At 44.0% G+C, this 26229-nt stretch overlaps 1 protein-coding gene across 1 annotated transcript in view; it reads left to right on the top strand.

Moving 5' to 3' along the window:
- Positions 1-21323, top strand: part of ERCC3 (ERCC excision repair 3, TFIIH core complex helicase subunit) — a 38136-nt gene extending 16813 nt beyond the window's left edge. Inside the window, exons 11-15 of the mRNA XM_065880436.1 lie at positions 10530-10626; positions 11962-12079; positions 16823-16941; positions 19119-19271; positions 20841-21323. Coding sequence (XP_065736508.1) covers positions 10530-10626; positions 11962-12079; positions 16823-16941; positions 19119-19271; positions 20841-20972 — 619 coding nt within the window. The 3' untranslated portion in view covers positions 20973-21323. The remainder of the gene's footprint in view (positions 1-10529; positions 10627-11961; positions 12080-16822; positions 16942-19118; positions 19272-20840) is intronic.
- Positions 21324-26229: the final 4906 nt, after the last annotated feature.

The raw sequence follows: 26229 nt of genomic DNA on the forward strand, positions 1-26229 counted from the left end.
GTTTCATTGGGTCCCATTTGTTTATTTTTGTTTTTATTTCCATTTCTCTAGGAGTTGGGTCAAAAAGGATCTTGTTGTGATTTAGGTCATAGAGTGTTATGCCTATGTTTTCCTCTAAGAGTTTTATAGTGTCTAGCCTTACATTTAGGTCTTTAATCCTAGATGTGAATTTATTTTTGTATATGGTGTTAAGGAGTGTTCTAATTTCATTCTTTTACATGTAGCTTTCCAGTTTTCCCAGCACCACTTATTGAAGAGATTGTACTTTCTCCATTATATATTCTTGCCTTCTTTATCAAAGGTAAGGTGACCATATGTGCCTGGGTTTATCTCTGGGCTTTCTGTCCTGTTCCATTGATCTAAATTTCTGTTTTTGTGCCAGTACCATACTGCCTTGATTACTGTAGCTTTGTAGTATAGTCTGAAGTGAGGGAGTCTTATTCCTCCAGGTCTGTTTTTCTTTCTCAAGATTGCTTTGGCTATTTGGGGTCTTTTGTGTTTCCATACAAATTGTGCAATTTTTTGTTCTAGTTCTGTAAAAAATGCCATTGGTAGTTTGATAAGCATTGTATTGGGTAGTATAGTCATTATCACAATGTTGATTCCTCCAAACCAAGAACATGGTATATCTCTCTCTCTGTTTGTATCATCTTTAATTTCTTTCATCAGTGTCTTATAGTTTTCTGCATACAAGTCTTTTGTCTCCTTAGGTAGGTTTATTCCTAGGTATTTTATTCTTTTTGTTGCCGTGGTAAATGGGAGTGTTTCCTTAATTTCTCTTACAGATTTTTCATCATTAGTGTATATGAATGCTAGAGATTTCTGTGCATTAATTTTGTACCCTGCTACTTTACCAAATTCACTGATTAGCTCTAGTAGCTTCCTGGTAGCATCTTTAGGATTCTCTATGTATACTATCATGTCATCTGCAAACAGTGACAGCTTTTTTTTTTTCTGCGGTATGCGGGCCTCTCACTGTCACGGCCTCTCCTGTCGCGGAGCACAGGCTCCGGACGTGCAGGCTCAGCGGCCATGGCTCATGGACCCAGCCGCTCCGCGGCATGTGGGATCCTCCTTGACCGGGGCACGAACCCGTGTCTCCTGCATCGGCAGGCAGACTCTCAACCCCTGCGCCACCAGGGAAGCCCTGACAGCTTTACTTCTTCTTTTCCGCCTTGGGTTCCTTTTATTTCTTTTTCTTTTCTGACTTCTGTGGCTAAAACTTCCAGAATCATGTTGAATAATAGAGGTGAGAGTGGACAACCTTGTCTTCCTCCTGATCTTAGAGGAAATGGTTTCAGTTTTTCACCATTGAGAATGATGTTGGCTGTGGGTTTGTCATATATGGCCTTTATTATGTTGAGGTAAGTTCCCTATATGCCTGCTTTCTGGAGGGTTTTTATCATAAATGGGTGTTGAATTTTGTCAGAATTTTTTTCTGCATCTATTGAGATAATCAAATGGTTTTTATCCTTCAGTTTGTTGATATGGTGTATCACATTGATTGATTTGCAGATATTGAAGAATCCTTGCATTCCTGGGATAAACCCTACTTGATCATGGTGTATGATCCTTTTAGTGTGTTGTTGGATTCTGTTTGCTAGTATTTTGTTGAGGATTTTTGCATGTATGTTCATCAGTGATATTGGCCTGTAGTTTTCTTTCTTTGTGGCATCTTTGTCTGGTTTTGGTATCAGGGTGATGGTGGCCCTGTAGAATGAATTTGGGAGTGTTCCTCCCTCTGCTATATTTTGGTAGAGTTTGAGAAGGATAGGTGTTAGCTCTTCTCTAAATGTTTGATAGAATTTGCCTGTGAAGCCATTTGGTCCTGGGCTTTTGTATGTTGGAAGATTTTTAATCACAGTTTCAATTTCAGTACTTGTGATTCATCTGTTCATATTTTCTGTTTCTTCCTGATTCAGTCTTGGCAGATTGTGCATTTCTAAGAATTTGTCCATTTCTTCCACGTTGTCCAATTTATTGGCATAGAGTTGCTTATAGTAATCTCTCATGATCGTTTGTATTTCTGCAGTGTCAGTTGTTACTTCTCCTTTTTCATTTCTAAGTCTATTGATTTGAGTCTTCTCCCTTGTTTTCTTGATGAGTCTGGCTAATGGTTTATCAATTTTGTTTATCTTCTCGAAGAACCAGCTTTTAGTTTTTTGATCTTTGCTATTGTTTCCTTCATTTCTTTTTCATTTATTTATGGTCTGATCTTTATGATTTTTTTTTCCTTCTGCTAACTTTGGGGTTTTATTGTTCTTCTTTCTCTAATTGCTTTAGCTGCAAGGTTAGGTTGGTTTTTAGAGATGTTTCCGGTTTCTTAAAGTAGGATTGTATTGCTATAAACTTCCCTCTTAGAACTGCTTTTGCTGCATCCCATTCGTTTTGGGTCGTCGTGGCTCCATTGTCATTTGTTTGTAGGTACTTTCTGATTTCCTCTTTGATTTCTTCAGTGATCACTTTGTTATTAAGTAATGTATTGTTTAGCCTCCATGTGTTTGTATTTTTTCAGATCTTTTCCTGTAATTGATATCTAGTCTCATAGCGTTGTGGTCAGAAAAGATACTTGATACAATTTCAATTTTCTTAAATTTACCAAGGCTTGATTTTTGACCCAAGATATGATCTATCCTGGAGAATGTTCCATGAGCACTTGAGAAAAATGTGTATTCTGTTGTTTTTGGGTGGAATGTCCTATAAATATCAATTAAGTCCATCTTGTTTAATGTATCATTTAAAGCTTGTGTTTCCTTATTTATTTTCATTTTGGATGATCTGTCCATTGGTGAAAGTGGGGTGTTAAAGTCCCCTAGTATGAATGTGTTACTGACAGTTTCCCCTGTTAGTATTTGCCTTATGTATTGAGGTGCTCCTATGTTGGGTGCATAAATATTTACAATTGTTATATCTTCTTCTTGGATCGATCCCTTGATCATTATGTAGTGTCCTTCTTTGTCTCTTGTAATAGTCTTTATTTTAAAGTCTATTTTGTCTGATATGAGAATTGCTATTCCAGCTTTCTTTTGATTTCCATTTGCAGGGAATATCTTTTTCCATCCCCTCACTTTCAGTCTGTATGTGTCCCTTGGTCTGAAGTGGGTCTCTTGTAGACAGCATATATGGATCTTGTTTTTGTATCCATTCAGCCAGTCTGTGTCTTTTGGTGGGAGTATTTAATCCATTTACATTTATTGATAATGTATGTTCCTATTACCATTTTCTTAATTGTTTTGGGTTTGTTATAGTGGGTCTATTCCTTCTCTTGTGTTTCCTGCCTAGCGACGTTCCTTTAGCATTTGTTGTAAAGCTGGTTTGGTGGTGCTGAATTCTTTTAGCTTTTGCTTGTCTGTAAAGTTTTTAATTTCTCCATCAAATCTGCACGAGATCCTTGCTGTGTAGAGTATACTTGGTTGTAGGCTTTTCCCTTTCATCACTTTACGTATGTCCTGCCACTCCCTTCTGGATTGCAGCGTTTCTGCTGAAATATCAGCTGTTAACCTTATGGGGATTCCCTTGTATGTTATTTTTTGTTTTTCCCTTACTGCTTTTAATATTTTTTCTTTGTATTTTGATAGTTTGATTAATATGTGTCTTGGCATATTTCTCCTTGGATTTATCCTTTATGGGACTCTCTGTGCTTCCTGGACTTGAATGACTGTTTGCTTTCCCATATTAGGGAAGTTTTCAACTATAATCTCTTCAGATATTTTCTCAGTCCCTTTCTTTTTGTCTTCCTCTTCTGGGACGCCCTATAATTTGAATGTTGGTGCGTGTAATGTTGTCCCAGAGGTCTCTGAGACTGTCCGCATTTCTTTCCATTCTTTATTCTCCTCTGTGGTAGTTATTTCCACTATTTTATCTTCCAGGTCACTTCTCCGTTCTTCTGCCTCAGTTATTCTGCTATTGATTCCTTCTAGAGAGTTTTTAATTTCATTTATTGTGTTTTTCATCATTGTTTGTTTGCTCTTTAGTTCTTCTGAGTCCTTAAACGTTTCTTGTATTTTCTCCATTCTATTTCCAAGATTTTGGATCATCTTTACTATCATTACTCTGAATTCTTTTTCAAGTAGACTGCCTGTTTCCTCTTTATTTGTTTGGTCTGGTGGGTTTTTTACCTTGCTCCTTCATCTGCTGTTTGTTTCTTTGTCTTCTCATTTTGCTTGCCTTACTGTGTTTGGGGTCTCCTTTTCAAAGGCTGCAGGTTTGTAGTTCTTGTTGCTTTTGGTGTCTGCCCCCAGTGGCTAACGTAGATTCCGTGGGTTGTGTACGCTTCCTGGTGGAGGGGACTGTTGCCTGTGTTCTGGTGGATGAGGCTGGATCTCGTATTTCTGGTGGGCAGGATTGCGTCTGGTGGTATGTTTTGGGGTGTCTGTGGCCTTATGATTTTAGGCAGCCTCTCTGCTAATGGGTGGGGTTGTGTTCCTGTCTTGCTAGTTGTTTGGCATAGGGTGTCCAGCGCTGTAGCTTGCTGGTTGTTTAGTGGAGCTGGGTCTTAGTGTTGAGATGGAGATCTCTGGTAGAGCTTTCGCTGTTTGATATTATGTGGAGTCGGGAGGTTTCTGGTGGTCCAATGTCCTGAACTTGGCTCTCCCATCTCAGAGGCACAGGCCTGATACCTGGCCGAGCTCCAACACCCTGTCAGCCACACAGCTCTTAAGGAAAGGGAGTAAAAAAGAAAGAAAGCAAAAAAGAAAAGGAAGTTATTAAAAAATAAAAAATATTGTTAAAAATAAAAAAGAGTTAAAAAGTAATAAAAAAGGAAGAAAGAAAGAAGAGAGCAACCAAACCAAACAACAAATCCACCAATGGTTACAAATGCTAAAAACTATTAAAAAAAAAAATGACAGAGCCCCAGGAAATGTGGTAAAAGCAAAGCTATACAGAAAATCACACAAAGTCCACTGCCTCAATTTTGGGATGATTCGTTGTCTATTCAGGTACTCCGGAGATGCAGGGTACATCGAGTTGATTGTGGAGATTTAATCTGAGGCTGCTGGGAGAGATTTCCCTTTCTCTTCTTTGTTGGCACAGGTCCCGGGGTTCAGCTTTCGATTTGGCCCCGCCTCTGCATGTAGGTCGACTGAGGGCGTCTGTTCTTCGCTCAGACAGGACGGGGTTAAAGGAGCAGCTGATTAGGAGTCTCTGGCTCACTCAGGCCGGGGGGAGGGAGGGGTACGGATGTGGGGCGAGCCTGCGGTGGCAGAGGCTCACATGACGTTGCACCAGCCTGAGGCATGCCATGCGTTCTCCCTGGGAACCTGGCAGTGGTGGGCTGTACAGGCTCCTGGGAGGGGAGGTGTGGACAGTGACCTGTGCTTGCACACAGACTTCTTGGTGGCTGCAGCAGCCTTAGCGTTTCATGCCCATCTCTGGTGTCCACGCTGATAGCTGCGGCTCACACCCATCTCTGGAGCTTGTTTAGGCGGTTCTCTGAATCCCCTCTCCTTGTGCACCCCGAGACAGTGATCTCTTGCTTCTTAGGCAGTTCCAGAATTTTTCCTGGACTCCCTTCCGGCTAGCTGTGGTGCACTAACCCCCTTCAGGCTGTGTTCACGCAGCCAACCCCAGTCCTCTCCCTGGGGTCTGACTTCTGAAGCCCGAGCCTCAGCTCCCAGCCCCGCCTGCCCCAGCGGGTGAGCAGACAAACCTCTCAGGCTGGTGAGTGCTGGTCGGCACTGATCCTCTGTGTGGGAATCTCTGCTTTGGCCTCTGCACCCCTGTTGCTACGCTCTCCTCTGTGGCTCTGAAACTTCCACCCCGCCCACCCCCGTCTCCATCATTGAAGGGGCTTCCTAGTGAGTGGAAATTTTTCCTCCTTCACAGCTCCCTCCCACTGGTGCAGGTCCTGTCCTTATCCTTTTGTCTCTTTTTTCTTTTTTCTTTTGCCCTACCCAGGTACATGAGGAGTTTCTTGCCTTTGGGGAAGTCTGAGGTCTTCTGCCAGTGTTCAGTAGGTGTTCTGTAGGAGTTGTTCCACATGTAGATGTATTTCTCATGTATCTGTAGGGAGGAAGGTGATCTCCATGTCTTAGTCCTCCGCCGCTCTTGAAGGTTTTGGTCCATACCTTTTTTTAATGTAGGAAAGGTTTTACATTTTTTTTTTTTTTTTTTTATGTGGTACGCGGGCCTCTCACTGTTGTGGTCTCTCCCGTTGCGGAGCACAGGCTCCGGACGCGCAAGCTCAGCGGCCATGGCTCACCAGCCCAGCTGCTCTGCGGCATGTGGGATCTTCCCGGACCGGGGCACGAACCCGTGTCCCCTGCATCGGCAGGCAGACTCTCAACCCCTGCGCCACTAGGGAAGCCCAGATTTTACTTTTTATCAAAGTAACAGACTTACAAAAACCAGCAGTTCCTTGTACCTGTCTTCCTACTCACAATTTCTCTTCCCCAAAGATAGCCACTTTCAACTCTCTTCTCTATTTACCTTCATATTTCTAAGTAATAATTTATATAGTAATTTCTTGATTATTAATTGTAGAAATTGCTTACTAATTTCCTACCATGGGAGTTGTGGATTTAGCTCTCTTACATATGCTACTCCATCTCCTTCCCCCACTCTATCCTCCCAGTGTATTTGGGGTTACGTTAGTGTTCGATGTTACATTATTTTGGCTGTGTAAGTATTGTTCAAGCCAAGGCAGATAGTGTACCATGCTTACATTTTCCTTTGTGTTAACATTTGTTTTTCCTGAAGTTAATAATTGCCTTGTTATTACTTTCGCTTGGTTTTCTATATAATTACTAATTAGTCCTTTTCAGACTCTTCATGCATCATAAACTCCTTCTCAAAAGGGTCAGATCCATCAGGTAATCTCTCGATTTCTTTTCACTTTCTTTCCCTGGTGGATCCCTTCCAGTTCTTCATCCTCCACCAGCCTCAACCAGCACTTTATCCTCCCACTCTGCATTGGTCTGCTTGCTCTCTAGGATTAGAGATGCTGCCTAACTGTCCCTCTGACATGATCCTGTGAGTTCCTTGTGCCTCTTCCCTGTGTTGGAGCCCCTGTTGCCGAATCTCAAGTGTCCTCTTTCTTGGTCACTCGTTTTGATGGAGTGTATCGTTTAGTAGATTTCTGAGAGAAGGTACGTAGAGGAAAAGTTTTTAAGAATTCGCTTGGAGATGTCATTATTCAGTCTCACACTTGATCAGTAGTTTGGCTGAGCCTCAGCATGTCAAAAGGCAGGGTCCTTTTCTTGGGGCTTCCAATGCAGCTGCTTACAAGTCTGATGATCTGTTCTGGTGGTCCTGTGTTCCATCTCTCAGGAATTTAGAATCTGTTTTTTCATTTTTGGAAATTTCAAAACAATATGACTAGTGTGATCTTTTTTTCTTTCATTGTGATGGACACTCAGTAGACCCTCTCAGTCTGGAAATTCGTGGCCTTCAATTCCAAAATTTCTTTCTGTTTTTTCTTTGTTACTCATCTTCTCCGTTTTTTCTTTTCTCTCTTTTTTGAATTCCTGCTGGTCAGATGTTAGATCTCTTGGACAGCTTCTCCAATTTTCTTTTCTTTTTTCTTCTTCTTTTCTTTGGCTATGCTGCACGGCTTGTGGGATTGGGATCGAACCCGGGCCATGGCAGTGAAAGTGCCCAGTCCCAACCACTGGACTTCCAGTGAACTCCCAATTTCTCTCATTTTTTTATCCCTTTTTCTTCCAACCCTATTGAAGCTTTTGTTAATTTCCAAGAGTTCTATATCGCCAGCTGTTTTGTTTTTTAAGTACAGTGTCTTATCTGAGGCTGTTAAAGCTTTTGAAGCTTTCTTCTATTGCCTACACTGTCTCTCTTTTCTTCAGGTGTTTTGATTGTTTCAGCTCTATCTTTAGAGACCTTCTTCTGATTTTTGGTAGTCTTTGGCTCTAGTTTCTTAGTTAACGGTCAGTCGCTAAAAAGCGGATCGGCCTTTGTGTATAGCTTAGTGGGTTTGCCGACCTATGGCCCTCTCCACAGCATGATCATGCAGGGACCTGGCTAGTTTGTCAAGAGATTGCCAGATTCCAGTATCTCTGGGTCTTTTCTCTTGTGCTGGAAAGTTTCTCCAGAGAAGAATCTTCTGGTCTCCTAGATACCAGCCTGTGGTGGGGGAGGGAAAAGGGAATCCCCGTCGTTTTTCACTTTCAATCTTGCTTTGCCCTCAGCTCTGCCTGAGGTCCCTAAGTGTAGACCTTCCTGTTCAGAATCTAGAAAGTAAACTTCCAGTTCTCTGCCAGGTGGGAGGACGCATGCCTGGCTGTCAGAGTTGGGGTCTGACACTTTTCCTTATGCATGTACTCTGTCGATCCTTCTATCTGCAATCCTACCCTACCACCCACCTTCTGAGGCAACTGGTGATTAGATCCTGAACCCTTCTGTGTTCTGTGTAGAAAATTGTCTTGTTTTGTATTGGTTTTTCCCTCCTGCTGGCTTGGGCTTCTGCTTTCTCTGGTCTACTGCTTTAGTTTCCGTGCCTGTATCCATCTGCTTTTCAGTTTCCACAGTTCTGCTTCCATTATTCTGCTATTACTTCTGTTCTCTTTGCCCTTGCGGGTTTGTGTTTTTTTAATCCTTTACTACTGTCACATTAGCGTCTATTTGAGAGGGGCATCAAGACAGTGCATATATTTACTGTGTCTGATTTAAGAGCCATCCTCCCTCCTATCCCCACCCTCATTCCAGTACTCCATCCTGACTCTTCCTGGAGCCTCCCTCATTTGCCTGGCACTGTCAAATCTGAACCAATCTGGCATGGTGAAGGGCAGCAGGTTGTGGCTCTCTCATGGGTACTAGAATCGTAATTACAACTTTTACTTATTCTTTTTTCCTTTTATTTGGTATTTCTGGCCTTTAAGTGTATGAAGTGTTGTTGTCTGTCTCATTTTCTTGCTATACAATGGTCCTTTGGATCCTGAGCTATGCTCCATTCTGTAACTTGGGACTGGTGTATGGCAGGGAGTCTCTGAGTTTCTGGTTTGTTTCGACCTTACTGAGAAAGAAATAGGTGTCACTAAAGTACTTTGCAGGAGAGACTCTTTGGGTTGTTTGATAGTGTGAGGTAGTGGGTAGAACATGAACTTTGGAGTCAGACACACTGGATTTGATTCCCAGCTCCTCCTCTTATTAGCTGTGTGACCTAGGAAAAGTTCTTGACCTCTCTGAACCTCCTTTTGTTCCACTGTCACATGGAGTTACCATCACCTACCTCTGAGGATTCCTGCATCTGGTAGGTGTTCAACAAATGTTAGGTCCTCTTTCCGAAGGATGGTTACCCTTCTGTTTCATTTCCTATATGAGAGAACCTTCAGAAACTTAGGGCTCACCACTATTTGAGTTGTTTTTCCTGATGACGAGCGAGGAGAAAAAGAACCACCTGAAATCCTGGGTATCAAGAGACAGGCTGTTCTGAAGAGTGCAGTTTCCCGACCTTTTTCACAGCATGACACATACAGGAAATTAGAAGATTTGCGTGGTGCCCCGAACACTCTCACAGGCCAGGCTTGCCGTGGTTAGGGAAGCATCCAGCTGTCCCAGGCCCTGCCCAGCTTCCCCACCGGCAAGGGGGCTGCTCTCTTGGGTACACCTGTACCCAGTTTGTAGCACAGTGTTGGGAAGCACGTGTGGAGTATCAGAAGTCGTGCTTCCTGAGCCTTCCATGGGCACTGCCCGGGGATAGCTCGTGGCCTCAGTGGTGGAACAGCCACTTGGGTCAGCCTCCTTAGGCTCCTGACCCTCAGTTCCTCGTGTGTAAATTGGGAACGTGAAACCTACCTTTCACAGTTTCGAGAAATATCGACAGGCATGGATGTTTTTTTCCCAGGGTAGAACCCAGCTGCATGTTTGGTGTGGGTGGGCCCTGTATGCCTGCTAGCTGTCCTCATCGTCCTTGTCGTTGTCATCGTCACCATCACTGTTATTGCTGACCCTTCAGAAACTACAAAACCACATCATTACAAGAAAAGCAGAGGAATGGCTTTGCCAGGTGCCATTGAGGTTCTCAGACAGGGTTGTACCCTTTGGCACAGAGCTGGAAACTCAAGAGAAATGTTTGAGCTTAGTGTTATAGAGGGTCCATGGGGAAAAGTCTGGAAGGGGCTCTTTTCTCCTTTCTTGGAGAATGCTTGTTTGATTAGGAAACAGTTCCTTCCAAACTCTTGTTTGCAAATAGCAATGTTTTCTTTGCTGCTCCCATTGAGCTTCGTGAAATCTAGGGGATTCTCCTTGTATAGACGCTAAGCTTAGCGTGAGAGATAACTGAGGCAGGAAGGAGCACAGGCCAAAAACAAAAAGGTAAAGGAGGGAATCTTGAAGAGAGTAGTGATCTGCATCTTGGCTCAGAGTGGAAAGGGTGCGGTGTGTGTGGTTTGGAAAGGCGGTGGGGAGGGTCTGTAGGCTCTCACTTATGTGCCTCTCTTCCTGATGTTTTTGCATGACAGAGGGCTTCCTGGAAGAGAGAAACCTTGCAAGATCTCCCTTTCCCTCTGACATGCTTTCAGGATAATTGAGGAGTGATTCTGTAGTCTTCCTAACACAGCTTTGTTCTTCTCTAGACCCTATATCTATGGTCCTACATCCCAGGGAGAAAGGATGCAGATTCTCCAGAATTTCAAGCATAACCCCAAAATCAACACCATCTTCATATCCAAGGTCAGTGTGGCATGCAGCAGCCCCCGGGCCTGGGGGACACTGGATGATTTCTGGGCAGTGAATTGGTATTTGTTGAAGGAACGTCACATGTCAGTTTTCATTCCCACGTGTTCAGTGTCTGGGGGCAGAGGAACGTTGCCTGTCAGGTAGTGGAAGAAGCAGATGTACGGTTTTAATGTACATAATCTATATTCCTAACTCAAGGAGTATATAATCTAGCAAGTCCTTTTGCTTAAGTTTTTCCCACCTCTTTTTGGGATACAGGAATTTTGAGTTGTATTTTCTTTATACAAGGGGGAAAAGTTCATTACCTACTATGGCAAAGGTTGGCATTTGCATAAGGTTCTCTTTGTGGCATTGGAGATTCCTGTGGGTTGTGGGCAGCTTTTGTCCTGGCTCCTGGTATGCCTTGGGGGTGGGTGGTGAATATAAACACAATGCAGAATCATGTAGGCCCCGCTTGGTGATGGTTTTAATTTGCAGTTAGAAGTGGTGGCCCAACAGTTTAGAATAGTCATTCAGGTTAGAACAGACCCAAAGCCCAAAAGAAACGAGATTTACCTATAAAGTGATCATAGATGGGTCAAGCTTTTATTTCTGTGTCTGGGAACTTTGATGGTTGGATCCCCTCCCCACCACCCTCCCCAAGCTAAGGCAGCTACCCAGAGTCAGAATCCAGCCCACTGCAGGCAGTGGCCCCTCCCAGGTCACATGTCCGACCTTTGCTGTTGGCCTCAATAGCCTCCAGTTAAAATTGTGGATGGTTTTGTGCAGACCCATTTCTGTAGCAAAAAATAAGAAGAATCACTCACAGAGAGTCTGTTGATAGGGCCCTCTTGTCTCTGGGTCCCTAGCAGTCACACCAGGACTGTTGCTGAGACAGATGGTTAGGAGTCAGGTCTCGACAGCTTCTATAGGACAGCTCTTAGGAGAACATGCTAGGTCCTTAGAGGCCTGTGTGCATCTGAAGGACCCCGGTACAGATTGAAGAGGATAGTGATTGTTTTTCTGAATTACCTACAGGGCTTATTTAAATTTGAGGCCAGTTGACTTTTTTTTTCCCTTTTTGACTCATATATAAAAACCTTCCCAGGGCTTCCCTGGTGGCGCAGTGGTTGAGAGTCCGCCTGACGATACAGGGGACACGGGTTCGTGCCCCGGTCTGAGAAGATCCCATGTGCCGCGGAGCGGCTGGGCCCGTGAGCCATGGCCGCTTGAGCCTGCGCATCCAGAGCCTGTGCTCTGCAACGGGAGAGGCCACAACAGTGAGAGGCCCATGTACCGCAAAAAAAAAAAAAAAAACTTCCCAGACTCATAGCTGGTTCATTTCTATAGGTGGGTGACACATCGTTTGATCTGCCAGAAGCAAATGTTCTCATTCAGATCTCATCTCATGGTGGCTCCCGGCGGCAGGAGGCCCAGAGGCTGGGGCGAGTGCTCCGAGCAAAAAAAGGTACCTTCTGCTCCAGGCGGTCTGTCTTTTCAAACCACTTCCGTCAGGTGTCTGTGAGGGTGAGCCTGTGCTCCTGGGCTAGGTAGACCCTGAAGGGGATGGACGGGGGTTCCAAAGCAAGGACCAAGGTCTCCTTGGCCATTGTTATTTCTCATGTGCTGGGGTTGAGCATGTGGACGTTTTCCATGGCAGCTGTCTGGAGGTCACAGTCTGAGCTGAGTGTTTGTGTTGGTAGATAGAGGAGCCAGGTAAGACAAGGAGACAGTTGAATTCAGAGTGCGTGATGGTGTAGATGTAGAAGGCAGAAAGCAGAGCATAGACCACCAGTGCAAGTGTAGCAGCTGGCAGCTGTCCCCTGAACCTTGAGTTAAGAGTAAGGGGAGGGCTTGGTAGGAGCAGCTTGGGCAGCCACAAGGTGGATACCTTGCTCATAACCTGTGAAGAGTGGTCCCTTGAGTGGCAGTTTACAGCAGGGACATCACAAGCTCAGTGAATGAAGATGCAAGAGTCCTGCTTCCTCTGCTTGTTAACTGCAGTAAAGGAGCCCAGAACCCAATCATGGGCAGAGTAGAGATTGACGTTTCTGCTAAGAGATAGCATCTTCTTAGCAGACCAGGCAGGTCCTAAAACAAGGACACAGGCCCTGTCCTCAAGGAATTCACTAATCTTAGGAAGAACTTGGACTGCTAGGATGTTTGAAAATGACAGGATTAGTGGGCAGGTGTTGTAATTGTACTGCGTTTGAGTATGTTTAGGAAACAGCTAATTGATTGTGCTTGAAATGGAGACAGGGCAAATTAGTGGAAATAGCAAACATGGACTTGGGCACCAGACCAACTGTGTGACCTTGGGCAAGTAATTTGACCCTCTGAGCTTTGGTTTCTCATCCAAAGTTGGAGTGACAATCCTTACCTTGCAGGACTGTTAATAATGAGGAATAAGAGTACATAACAGAATATAATAGACTGCTGGATAAATCTGACTAGCATATATGAAAGTGTTTCATTACTTATTCCTTACTCATCACACACAAAGCTAATTTGAAAATCCCTTTGAATTTGATTGGAATTTTGTTTTTTAAATACTGTTTGACTCATTTTACAAGGCTATTACCCTGATACCAAAGCCAGAAAAGTTTACTACAGAAAAGAAAATGACAGGCCAATATCCAATGAATACAGTTGTAAAAATCCTCAATAAAATACTAGCAAACCAAATTCAGCATCATATTAGAAGGATCATTCACCATGATCAAGTGGGATTTATACCTGGGATGCAAAGGAGGTTCACCATATGCAAATCAATAAATGTGATATATCACATTAATAGAATTAAAGACAAGATCATATGATCATTTCAATGGATGCAGAAAAAGCATTTGACAAAATTCAACATCTGTTCATGATAAAAACTCTTAACAAATTAGGTATAGGAGGAAAGTACCTCAACATAATAAAGGCCGTATATGACAAGCCCACAGCTAACCTCATACTTAATAGTGAAAGATTTGAAAGCTTTTCCTCTAAGATCAGGAACAAGACAAGGGTGCCCAGTCTCACCAGTCCTATTCAACATTGTACTGGAAGTCCTAACCAAAGCAATTAGGTAAGAAAAAGATATAGAAAGCATCAGAATTGGAAAAGAAGAAGTAAAATTTTCTCTATTTGCAGGTGACATGATTTCATACATAGAAAATCCAGAAGACTTTACCAAAAAACTGTTAGATCTATTCAATGAATTTGGTAAAGTTTCAGGATTCAAACTTTACAAAAATCAGTAGTGTTTCTATACACTAACGACAAATTATCTAAAAAAGAAATAAAATGATTCCATTTACAATAGCATCCAAAACAAGAAAATATTGGGGACTTCCCTGGCAGTCTAGTGGTTAGGACTCCGAGCTGCAGGGGGCACGGGTTCAATCCCTGGTCGGGGAACTAAGGTCTCACATGCCACGCAGCCAAAAAACAAACAACAACAAAAAAAACCCACAATAAAATATTTAGGAATAAATTTAACCAAGGAGGTGAAAGAGCTCTACACCGAAAACTATAAGACATTGATGAGAGAAATGTAAGAAGATAAATGGAAAGTATCCTTTGTTTATGGAGTGGAAGAATTAAAATTGTTAAAATATCTATACTACCCAAAGCCATCTGTAGATTCAATGCAATCCCTATCAAGACTCCAGTGGCATTTTAAACAGAAGTAAAAATAACAATCCTAAAATTTCTGTGGAACCACAAAAGACCCCAAATAGCCAAAGCAAGTTCTGAGAAAGAAGAACAAAGCAGGAGGCATCGCACTTCTGTTTTTAAGTTATATAATAAAGCTGTGGTCATCAAAAGAATATGTTACTGGCACAAAAACAGACTTATAGGGCTCCCCTGGTGGCACAGTGGTTGAGAGTCCACCTGCCGATGCAGGGGATGCGGGTTCGTGCCCCGGTCTGGGAAGATCCCACATGCCGCGGAGCGGCTGGGCCCGTGAGCCATGGCCGCTGAGCCTGTGCGTCCGGAGCCTGTGCTCTGCAACGGGAGAGGCCACGGCAGTGAGAGGCCCGCGTACCGCAAAAAAAAAAAAAAAAAAAAAAAAAAACAGACTTATAGATCAGTGGAACACAATCCAGAGCCCAGAAATTAAACCTGTGCATATATGGTCAACTAATATTTGACAAGAGAACCAAGAATACCCAGTGGAGAAAAGATAGTCTCTTTAATAAACGGTGCTGGGAAAATTGGATATCCACATGTGAAAGGATGAAATTACCCCGTCTTACACCACTAGCAAAAATTGGCTCAAAATGGATTAAAGACTTAAATGTAAAGCTGGAAACCATACAACTTCTAAAGGAAAACAAAGGAAAAATGCTCCTTGACATGGGTCTTGGCAGTGTTTTTTAGGGATATTACACCTAAAGCTTAAGCAACAAAATAAAAAATAAGTGGACTACATCAAACTAAAAAGCTTCTTCGCAGCAAAAGGAATGTTCGACAAAATGAAAAGGCAATGTATGGAATGGGAGAAAATATTTGCAAATCGTATATCTGATAAGGGGTTAATAGCCAAAATAAATGAAGACCTTACACAACTCAATAGCAAAAAAACCAAATAATCCAATCAAAAACTGGACAAAAGACCTGAATAGACATTTTTTCCAAAGAAGATTTACAAATAGCCAACAGGTACATGAAAAGGTGCTAAACTCCACTAATTATTAGGGAAATGCAAATCAAAACTACAATGATGGATGTGAACTAAACTCACCGAGGTAATCATTTCACAATATATGTAAGTCAAATCATTATGCTGTGTACCTTAAACTTATATAGCACTATATGTCAATTTTATCTCAATAAAACAAAGGGAGAAAAAGGAAAATATTTGATATAATATACTTAGCCCTTTTCTTTGCATCTCTGAACTCTTGTAAGACAAGGAAACAGTTGAATTCAGAGGCAGTACACAGATACTTAACTTACTGACATTTGAACTGTGAAGCAAAAATATTCAGATTTTCCTGCAGGATCAGATTTTATAGGCTACGGTATTTTCTGTCCTAGTTACTATGATAATTCTGTTACTGGGTTTTCTCTCTCAACCTTTTTTATTAAAGTAGTTTTAGCATAATGTTTTCAAAAGGGTTATCCATATTGTAGCATGTATTAGTACTTCATTCTTTTTTATTGCTGAATAATAGTCCACTGTATAGACATACCACTTTTTTTGATTATTATTTTTTAAATTTGGGTCTTTGTTGGGTCTTTGTTGCTGCATGTAGGCTTTCTCTAGTTGCGTCGAGCAGGGGCTACTCTTCATTGCGGTGCACGGGCTTCTCATTGTGGTAGTTTCTGTTGTTGTGGAGCACGGTCTCTAGGGCGTGTGGGCTTCAGTAGTTGTGGCTCTCGGGCTCTAGAGTGCAGGCTCAGTAGTTGTGGTGCACGGGCTTAGTTGCTCCACGGCATGTGGGATCTTCCTGGACCAGGGCTCGAACCTGTGACCCCTGCATTGGCAGGCGGATTCTTAACCACTGCTCCACCAGGGAAGTCCCTGGGCATACCACTTTTTAAAATTCATTTATGGACATTTGGATTGTTTCCACTTTCTGGCTCTTAGAATAATGTTTGGGTCATGTAATAAGTTTATGTTTAACGTTTTAATAAACTGCCAGATTGTTTCCAAAGTGATTGTACCATTTTCCATTCTCACCAACAGTGTATGAGCATTTCAGTTTCTCCACATCCTTGACAACAACTGTAATCATCTTTTTTTATTCTAGTCATCCTAGTGTGTGCCAGGTAGTATTTTGTCACGGTTTTGACTTGCATTTCCCTGATGACTAATGATATTGAGCTTTTTTCATGTGCTCATTGACACGTGAATCTTCTTTTTATATCTTCTTCGGGGAACTGTCTGTTCAGATCCTTTGTCCTTTTTATAATTGGTTTATTTGTCTTTTCACTGTTGAGTTGTAATAGTTTTTTGTATTCCCTAGATTCAAATCTCTTATCAGATATGCTTTGTAAATGTTTTCCCCAGTTCTGTGGGTTGTCTTTTCACTTCCTTGATGGTGTCCTTTGAAGCACAAAAGTTTTTAATTTTGATGAAGTCCTCGTGCAGAATCAGGGCAATGGCCCCTCTGACTGCAGAGCTCTCCCACTGCAGTACTTGCTTTGGAACACTGGACCCTTAGTTCCTGCCGTTCTAATAGCTAATATTGTCCTTTTATGTGCCCTCCTCCAGGGATGGTTGCAGAGGAGTACAATGCCTTCTTCTACTCGCTGGTGTCCCAGGACACACAGGAAATGGCTTACTCAACCAAGCGACAGAGGTTCTTGGTAGATCAAGGTTATAGCTTTAAGGTATGTAAGCATTTGGTCTCTGGTTGGAGTAGGACCGAGGCTTTTTTGTACCCAGCCCTCCATGAGAAGTGGGGGGCTGCTGTCAGCATGACCATGGGACAGATTTCAGGCAGGCACAGGACACTGGGGGACATGAGGGTACCTTTGTCCTTGCATGAATTGTGGGGAGCTTTGAAGGAAAAATATTGTGCAGGATCCCTCCTGTTTCCAACTTCTCACAGTGAATGGTCAAAGAATGGGGCCTCTGAAGTAAGAGGCCTGTGGAGTCTCAGCTTGTTAACTTTTTACAGTTGTCTTGAAGAGAAAACATTAGATGTTGGTGGGAAAATGTGCTCGCCTAGTAGGACTCGAGATGAAGGAACTGTGGCTATCACTGTGTTAGTCTAAGCCCCTCGGGGTTACTTTCTCAGGGGGTGCCCCCTCCAGGTAGCTGGGAGAGTCTGCCCTTAGTCATCTGGTAAGCCTGGGCCTCAGTGGGCCTCACAGACATCAGAGCCATCCATGTACTGTAAATCTGGTATTTTAATAGTTTGGGAAATTCTAAAGCTTTGGCGAACTTTCATTGGCTAAGGCATTTGCTTTCTTTCCTATTGACACAAATACTAAGTTTTTGTTAGGATTTAGTGTCCCAAAGGGTTTTTACTTGTGGTAGTGGGTGGAGGGTGCTGGAAGCAAGGGATTAAAAGGATATCTTAGAACATATAAGTTCCCAGGTTCTTGTTTGTGAAAGACTGTAGGCTGCCTTTTCAGATACTTCAGATTGTATCTTTTTCAAATTGGTTTAGGGCAGAACTAATTAGGGAACTAATAGAGTTCCCTTTATTAGCCTTAGAAAAGAGGACAGGGTTGTCTGATCCCTCCCCTTTTAGTCAGAGGCAGTGACACTTTTCAGACTTCTCATGCTGAACTCTAGTTCAGGACACTTGGGACAGTTTTCCAAAGGATTTTCATTTCGACCTTTTTATCCCTCTGTGTAACGTTCGAGCTGATAATAGCATCCATACCTCCTGATTCCCAGGAGAGTCGTAAGGGTAAGAGAAGCAGCGAATCAGGTGCTCTGGGTTCTTTGATGGGTGAGCTTGACAACATGGTACCTGAGCACATGGTTGTCTGTGTAGGTTGGAGCTGCCTTTGCCTTCCTCACCTCCAGGGCTGCCTGCTGAGAGCAGCCAGGTTAGGGTTCCCAGAATCTGGACCCTGGTGATCAGGCCAGGGCAGAAGTGTCCTGTATCTGTACTCCAGATCTGTGGCCACCTGAAGGGTACAGCCAGATACTTCTAGGAATTTTCTTTTAATTAAAATGATGAGAAGAATGAGAGAGAGAGAGAGAGACGAAAAGAAGTTCCTTTTCTGACTCACCAGTCCCCAACCTTTTTGGTGCCAGGGACTGGTTTCATGGAAGACAATTTTTCCACAGACCGGTGGGGAGAGGGCGTAATGCAAGCGATGGGGGTGGGATGGTCCAGGCAGTAATGTGAGCCGTGGGGAGCGGCAGATGAAGCTTTGCTCACTCTCCCGCCGCTCGCCTCCTGCTGTGCGGCCCGGTTCCTGACAGGCCACGGACCGGTACTGGTCCTCAGCCCAGCGGTTGGGGACCCTGCTATACGTAATTAATCCAAGCTTTCTGCAGGGATAGGTAGGCCTTGTAGTAAGTTATCTCCAAAGAAATGAAAACCAAATCTCCACCATGCTTTTATCTTTCTCTTTTGGAAGAAAAATCTTATAAATCCATTCTTAATATCATATCATTTATAAGTGTCCCTCCTGCTGGAAGCCCTGGGTGCCAAGCCTGGAGGTTGAAGGCCTTTTTAAAGGTCAGCCGGCTGTGCCTTTCGGTTTTTGGTCCTTCGTTTACCTGGTGCAAGGTGGGAAAACTACCAGAATGGTTGTTTTAAGATTGCCAAGATTCCTGTTGATCTTCTGTAAGTGATCATTTAGCTGCCATGTGTTGGGAGCAGAGTTTTCTAGAATTTCCTGAACCTCTCCTGCCTTGCAGTCATTAGTTAAGCTCCTTGTTGACAGTGGCTCTGAGGCTGGTCTCTGCACTGCCTGAGAGGAGCTCTCCGTTATTAGCCACCTGCTCTGCTGGGCCTGAGGGGGCAAGTGACCAGACCAGGTGAGCCCAGGAGAAGGCGGGCGGGTCCAGGGAGAGAAAACAAGAGGGTTCTGCGCTGCAGGTGATCACAAAGCTTGCCAACATGGAGGAGGAGGAGTTGGCATTTTCAACAAAAGAGGAGCAACAGCAACTCTTACAGAAGGTCCTGGCAGCCTCTGACCTGGATGCTGAGGAGGAGGTGGTGGCGGGAGAACTTGGCTCCAAATCCAGCCAGGTGAGTTGAGTGGGTGAGGCCCCAGATGTCAGTTCTCCCGAAGGACAGCATCTTAGACACACAGACGCCTGCACAGTCCTTTGTGTGTATGTGCCTGTGTGATTTTCTTAAGAACTTGGAGACTAGAGAAGAGAATCGAAAACACCCCTGCTAACTGTGCCGTGCGTCTGTCTTGTTTTATGTGTCTGAGCACACGGCGGGTGTGGTTGGTCTCCTGCTCTGTTCACATAGCAGTCTGGCCTAAGTATTTGTTAGTATTTGGATGTGGGAGCCCAGGCTCTGCCTAGGGTGGCTACTGGAAGGAGCGTGATGGATCTGGGGCTGCCTTTTTGGCCTTGGGCGCGTCACCTTATCCCTGGCTTCCTCCTCAGTAATGAAACTGAGCCTTCCAGGCTGTAAAATGGGTCTGAGAATCAACTCGTATTGTAGTTTCCATACATTCTTCGAAAAATATTTAGAGTTCTCTGAAAATGCGCAACTTTTCAGTTATTCTGCACATACTTCTTGAATGCCTGCTATGTGCCAGGCAAATATAATACAGTATAACTAATGAAAGTGTCATTATGAGGAATTCTTACTATCAGGCCCTTCCAAGGAGAGAAGTACCGTTTCATCAGGAGCTTTTGAAACTAAGTTGGTGTTAGAGCTGGAAAGTGAGCAATGGCTGGAACAAGGGAAGAAGGGAGCAGTGTCACCAGGGAGGTGCTGCCCTCCCCGCAGCCTGAGACCTTTCTGTCCCCAGACCTGGGGGTTAGGGGCTGGGCCTCCTCCTGGGCACTCTCCACGGGAGCCCAGGGAAACTTCCTGTTTCTGTGTCTGAAGGTGGTGTCTAGTCAATTCCACCTCACAGTGGGTCACCCAGGGTGAGGCTGTGCAAGGCGTGGCTTCAGTGCCTGTCTGTGTACCTTGTTTGGAATCTGGTGCGAGTGGTGTCCCAGGCTCGGGGTCAGACCCTTGACTCGTGTGATTTCTGTTCATACCACACATGTCAAGCAGATGTGGTTATCCCCATTTTACAGATGAGTTCATTGAGGTGCAGACATTCAGTATTTGCCCAAGGCCACCCAGTGAGACACAGAGCCAAGATTCAGGCCCAGGGCTAGAAAGGATTTCCAGTTGATTCAAAGACTTATGATGGGGTCTCAGGAGATTTTGAGGGACTCCTGCCCTCACTGTTAAAATTCCGTTTAGAAAGTGTCATTAAGAGAGGCAGGGTGGTGTATGGCTAGGTACAGGGAATCTGAAGCTGACTGCCTGGGTTCAAGTCCCATCTGTTTAAGAGTTATGTGATCTTGGACAAATACTTCATTTCTCTGTGCCTGTTTCCTCTTCTGTAAGATGGGGATTATAATGGTTGTGAGGATTAGATGAGGTAAGACATGTAAATAAGTATAAGCTGCTTAGAACAATGCCTGAGACATACTAAGTGGTCAGTAAGTGTTATTTTAAAAATAATAAAATCTATGAAACTTTTATAAGTTTTATAAATTTATCTTATTATGATTATAAATATTATAGGAGGAGGGTGTTTTGCTTTGTAAACTAATGGTGGGCCGGGTCGCCCTGCAGGTGTCCCGGCGCTTCGGCACGATGAGCTCCATGTCTGGGGCCGATGACACAGTGTACATGGAGTACCACTCGTCACGGAGCAAGGCTTCCACTAAGCACGTGCACCCGCTTTTCAAGCGCTTCAGGAAATGATGCCCATAGGGTCACGTAGGTAAAACTTGGGTGCCTAGCGCCAGCATTGGAAAGGGATTTTAAACATAGCATTTTCTTTCCACATCTGCGTTCTTTCCAATAGCATCGGCCAAACCAATCCAGATTCAATATCTGTTGACTGTGTTGAAGAAAATGCATCAAGAGCTTGATTCTGTCTTCCTGGGCATTCCAGGGTTTGAAAGTGGGAGTGGGGGGGACTGTATTTTTTGTTTTTTTTCAGACTGCTTTTTAAACTTGTTGGGGAGTGGTCATTCCTGTACATAAAATTTTGTAATATTTAGGTGTATTTATCTTAATGTTCTCCTGAATAAACAGCACTGGGATGTTTAACCACTCTTCATCGTATGCCTTGTTCTTACACCTTGTCACAGGCATGGGCTATGTCTAGATGACAGACCTCCATCAGGGCTCCAGTTGGTGGCATGCCCAGAGGAATTAGACGGGGCCCATCCACAGGGAGCACCGGAGAGACGAGAAGACTTGCCCGTTAGTGCGCAGTGTTGACAGGGGACGGTGGTCCAGAGCGATGGAGGAGCTTGAGCAGTTTGCAGTGCTGCCTGGCCCCTCCCTGTTCAGCTCAGGTGGGTTCCATGGGAGGCACCACAGCTGTAGGTCCTCTAGGTCACCCGAAGGCCATCACCTTCGTAGGGAGCCACAGTGCACACAGCTTCTGATGGTTGATCTTCCCTGAGAGAATCAACTCTTATTTCTACCTCCCCCAGATACATTGTTGATGTGGCTGGGAGGCTGGATTCCTCTTCTAGTAGCAGTTTAGTACCCTTGGATCTTTAACGGCTGGTTCGTCTATTCTGAAAGATGTCTCTGGGCTTTTCTTCTCTGTTCCTGGTATGAAAGAAAAGGTGTTCAGGAAAAGACACACGAGGCAGGATTGGTCCATAGAAGACAGGCAGGCATGCACAGGCATAGGTCGTGAAGAAGAACGTGTTATTTTGAGGAGGCTCGTTCTAGGAGGCGGCAGCCCCGCACCTGGGGACTGTTGGAAGCCTGTGCTAACTAAGGCTGCTCGACATGGAGTCCTGCCCACCCCTGCCGCCCGGCAGCAGTGATCGCAGCCGTCATCGCCCACTTGGGGAGAAGACCACATTCATTCTGTCGAGTGCTTCGGAGCAAAAGCCACCTTCCCTGAATTGCACTTCACTGAGCTGACCTTTTGGGGACAAACGCACTCTCACAGTCTGCCCAGCAGTTGGTGCTGACCCATGGAGAGCCACTGTGTCCGTGCAAAGCCTGGAAATGGCCCCCAGCAGCCGGACCTGAGACCTGTGGTCAGGCACGTCCGTGCTAAGGCCCCTCACCCCAGTGGGTGGCACCCAGATGTCACAGACTGGATTATAACCAGTATTATTTCCAGATTCTCATATCCTGTCATGCTTGAGATACTCAAGCAATGCCAAGCACTTCGTGTATCTCCTTGTTGCTCACTGTTTTCTTGTTCTCTAACCTGTCTACAGATAACGTTGAATTTTACCCAAGCCCTGTGATCCTGGAAAACTGGGACTTTCAAAGAACCACACACCCGCCTGTGCCCCCACCCCCCGCCATCTTTTGTGTTCCGGAAAACAGCTTACCGCAAAGAACCACCTTTCCCCATGTCTGAGATAAGGCTCATGGGTGCCCTCCTTGTCTACCAGTGACAAGGCCAGACACAGACCTTCCAGATTCCCATTCTTTGCTTCGAATGATTAGCTGAAGCGCTTGTCCCCACTGATCAATTGGAACAAAATGCTTGTTAACCAAACCTTGGTTAAGATTCTCTCCTTTCTGCAGGCCCCTGACTTTTGGCCCACGCTCAGCCTACAGCCCCTCCTGCGTCCAGTGGGATTCAGGGTAAAACACTGTCTGATCTGCCATCTGCCATTGCCACTCCCATTCATCCCACTTCCTCAGCCCCTCCTGTGTTTCCTCCTCCCTATAAAAGAAAAACTTTTTTGCTTAACTCTTGAGATGCTTGCTGATCATATGGTCAGTGTGTTTTCTCTGTTGTAATAGCTGCCCTCCCCTTTTTTTTGCAGCAATCCTTTCAAATAAAGTCTCTCCTTGCCAAGTCGGGATTAGTTTTTTATTTGACACCATGTAACAAATTCCTATTTATTCTCTAAAAGTAAGTTGAGATGTATCATCTCCAGGAAACCTAACTCCTGCGCCTACCCCTAAAAGTGTTTCCTGTACTGTGCTATGTCCTTTATGCTGTACTTTTTTTTTTTTTTTTTTTTCATTTTTGGTGTTTACATTTTTGTATCCTGTTGGTTTGAGTTCTATCTGTACCCCAATATCTGGCATATAGGAGGTATCCAGTGACTATTGAATTGGACTCTTTTCAAAGTTTATGGACTTAAAAGGAACACAATAACCCTGCCTGCTTACATCTTGAGGGAAGTTGTGAGGGAACCTCTCACTGGTAACCATCTATCCTGTTATCCCTTCCTGCTGCCTTTTCCCTGAACCAGCCCTTATACCCATAGCAGATGGAATTTATAGGACAAAGTACCAAATAGGAGAGCTGCACAAAGAGATTTGCTGAGGGGCCCTGAGTCTTCCACTGAGCACTGTTCGGCACATGCATGTAAAGAAGCTACCCAAGGCTGGGGAAGGAACCACATGAAAGGATCAGGGGGAGCTTATCCAGGGCCTGGACTATTCCTGTTCCCACCAGCCAGACTGAAAATCCTCAACTCACAGGGCATCTGATAGAGTGTTCGGCAAGGTTTTGCTTCAGTATTGTGGAAAGTTAGACCTAAACTAATGCTGCATGAGTCCTAACAAAAGTTTGAAGGCAAGACCCAAAAGGATCCAATTATTTCCAAGTAACTTACTACAATCCAGGACAAAGCTAATTATTACAGCACAAAAATATCTAGCAACCAATAAGGTAAAACTTGCACTGTCTGACATCCAATCAGAAAATTACCAGGCAAGCAAAGAGCCAGGAAAATACAACTCATAATGAAAAGACTTGTTTCCATACTCTCTGTGACATTTCTTATTTGCTTGCTCTGACAAAGTAAGCTGCCCAGTGGCGAGGCCCACATGGCAAGGAATGGAGGGAGCCTCAGTCCAATGGCCCACGGTGGGCTGAATCCTGCCAATACTCACAGGAGTGAGCTTGGAAACTGTTCCTCTCTTGGTTGAGCCTACAACCAATGACTACATTGGTTAGATGACTACAGCCCTAACCTACCCCTTGATTGTATCCTGTGAGAGACGTGAACCAGAGGACACAGCTAAGGTCCTGGATTCCTGATGTGCAGAAACTGTGAGATAATAAATGTCATTTTAAGCCACAAAATTTTAAATTTAAAAAAATTTTAAATTAAAAAATGTCATTACTTCTCTTTTTTTTTTTTTTTTTTTTTGCGGTACACGGGCCTCGCACTGTTGTGGCCTCTCCCATTGTGGAGCACAGGCTCCAGACACGCAGGCTCAGCGGCCATGGCTCACAGGCCCAGCCGCTCCGCGGCATGTGGGATCTTCTCGGACCGGGGCACGAACCTGTGTCCCCTGCCTCGGCAGGCAGACTCTCAACCACTGCGCCACCAGGGAAGCCCCTACATCTCTTTTTTAAGAAAGAAAATTGACTGCTAAGTTCTGGAGATGGATAGTGGTCACAGTTGCCCATGATTACAAAGCAATAGATAACTAATAAAGATTTTGGTACCAAGCGTGGGATGCTGTTGTAACAAATACTCAAAAATGTGGCAGTGGCTTTGTAACTAAGAAGTGGGGAGAGGCTGGATTTTGAGGAACATGTTAGAGAATGCCTAAATTACCTTCAACAGACTATTAGTGGAAATCTGGACTTTGAGAACACTGCCAGTGAGTGCTTAAAAGGAAGTGAAGAAGCTGCTATTGGAAACTGGAGGAAGGGGGATCTCTATTACACAGTGGCCAAAAATTTAGTGACACTGTCATCTGCAGTTATATGGAAAACAATGTGTCCAATGAACTTTGTGGTCTAGATTTGCAAGATTTGCAAGCAAAATGTTCAAGTAGCCACCTGATTTCTTCTTGCTGCTTAAATAGTAAAATGTGAAAGGAGAGAGAAAAAATGAGGGCAGAACTGTTTTTAAAAAGGAGGCAGAGAGGACACTTTTTGTGCAGGGAAACACAGATAAAGACGGCAGACTATGCTCTGTGACCACAGTGGAATTAGATTTAAAATCAGTAAAAGAAAGATCTATTGGAAACCCCCAAATATTTGATGAGATATCTTATTAAAAACTATGCAATCAAGAAGACTATTGAGGGCTTTCCTGGTGGCACAGTGATTGAGAATCTGCCTGCCAATGCAGGGGACACAGGTTCAAGCTCTGGTCTGGGAAGATCCCACATGCCGTGGAGCAACTGGGCCCGTGAGCCATAGCTACTGAGCCTGCGTGTCTGGAGCCTGTGGTCTGCAACAAGAGAGGCCGCAACAGTGAGAGGCCTGCGCACCACGATGAAGAGTGGCCCCTGCTCGCCGCAACTAGAGAAAGCGCTTGCACAGAAATGAAGATCCAACACAACCAAATAAATAAATAAATAAATTTATTTTAAAAAAAACTATCGAGAAATATCTTTAAGTATTGAAAGAAAAAACCCAGCAACTTAGAATTCTATACCCAGCGAAAAGATCTTTCAAAAATAAAAGTGAAATTCTTCTTCAGATAGAGGATTGCTGAAAAGAATTCATTACTAGCAGACCAGCACTAAAGGTCATGTTAAAGGAAGTCCTTTGAGGAAAATATAATGCTAGTTAGAAATTTGTATCTACATAAAGGATTGAAGACCACTACAAACTACCTTGATAAATATAAAAGGTTTTCTATGTACATTTTTTTAAAGGAGAACTGATCTCTAACTTCTGGAGATGGATAGTGGTCATAGTTGCACAACAGTGTGAATGTACTTAATGCCACTAAATTGTGCACTTAAAAGTGGTTAAAATGGGGCATCCCTGGTGGCACAGTGGTTGAGAGCCCGCCTGCTGATGCAGGGGACACGGGTTTGTGCCCCGGTCTGGGAAGATCCCACATGCCGCGGAGCGGCTGGGCCCGTGAGCCATGGCCGCTGAGCCTGCGCGTCCGGAGCCTGTGCTCCGCAAAGCCGCAACAGTGAGAGGCCCGCGTACTGCAAAAAAAAAAAAAAAAAAAAAAAAAAGTGGTTAAAATGGTAAATTTTATGTTTATGTATATTTTACCACAATAAAAAACTAAAGATAACTGTTTAGAACAAAGGA

Source organism: Phocoena phocoena, chromosome 7, assembly GCF_963924675.1.
Source record: "Phocoena phocoena chromosome 7, mPhoPho1.1, whole genome shotgun sequence".
In the NCBI taxonomy this organism is placed as follows: domain Eukaryota; kingdom Metazoa; phylum Chordata; class Mammalia; order Artiodactyla; family Phocoenidae; genus Phocoena; species Phocoena phocoena.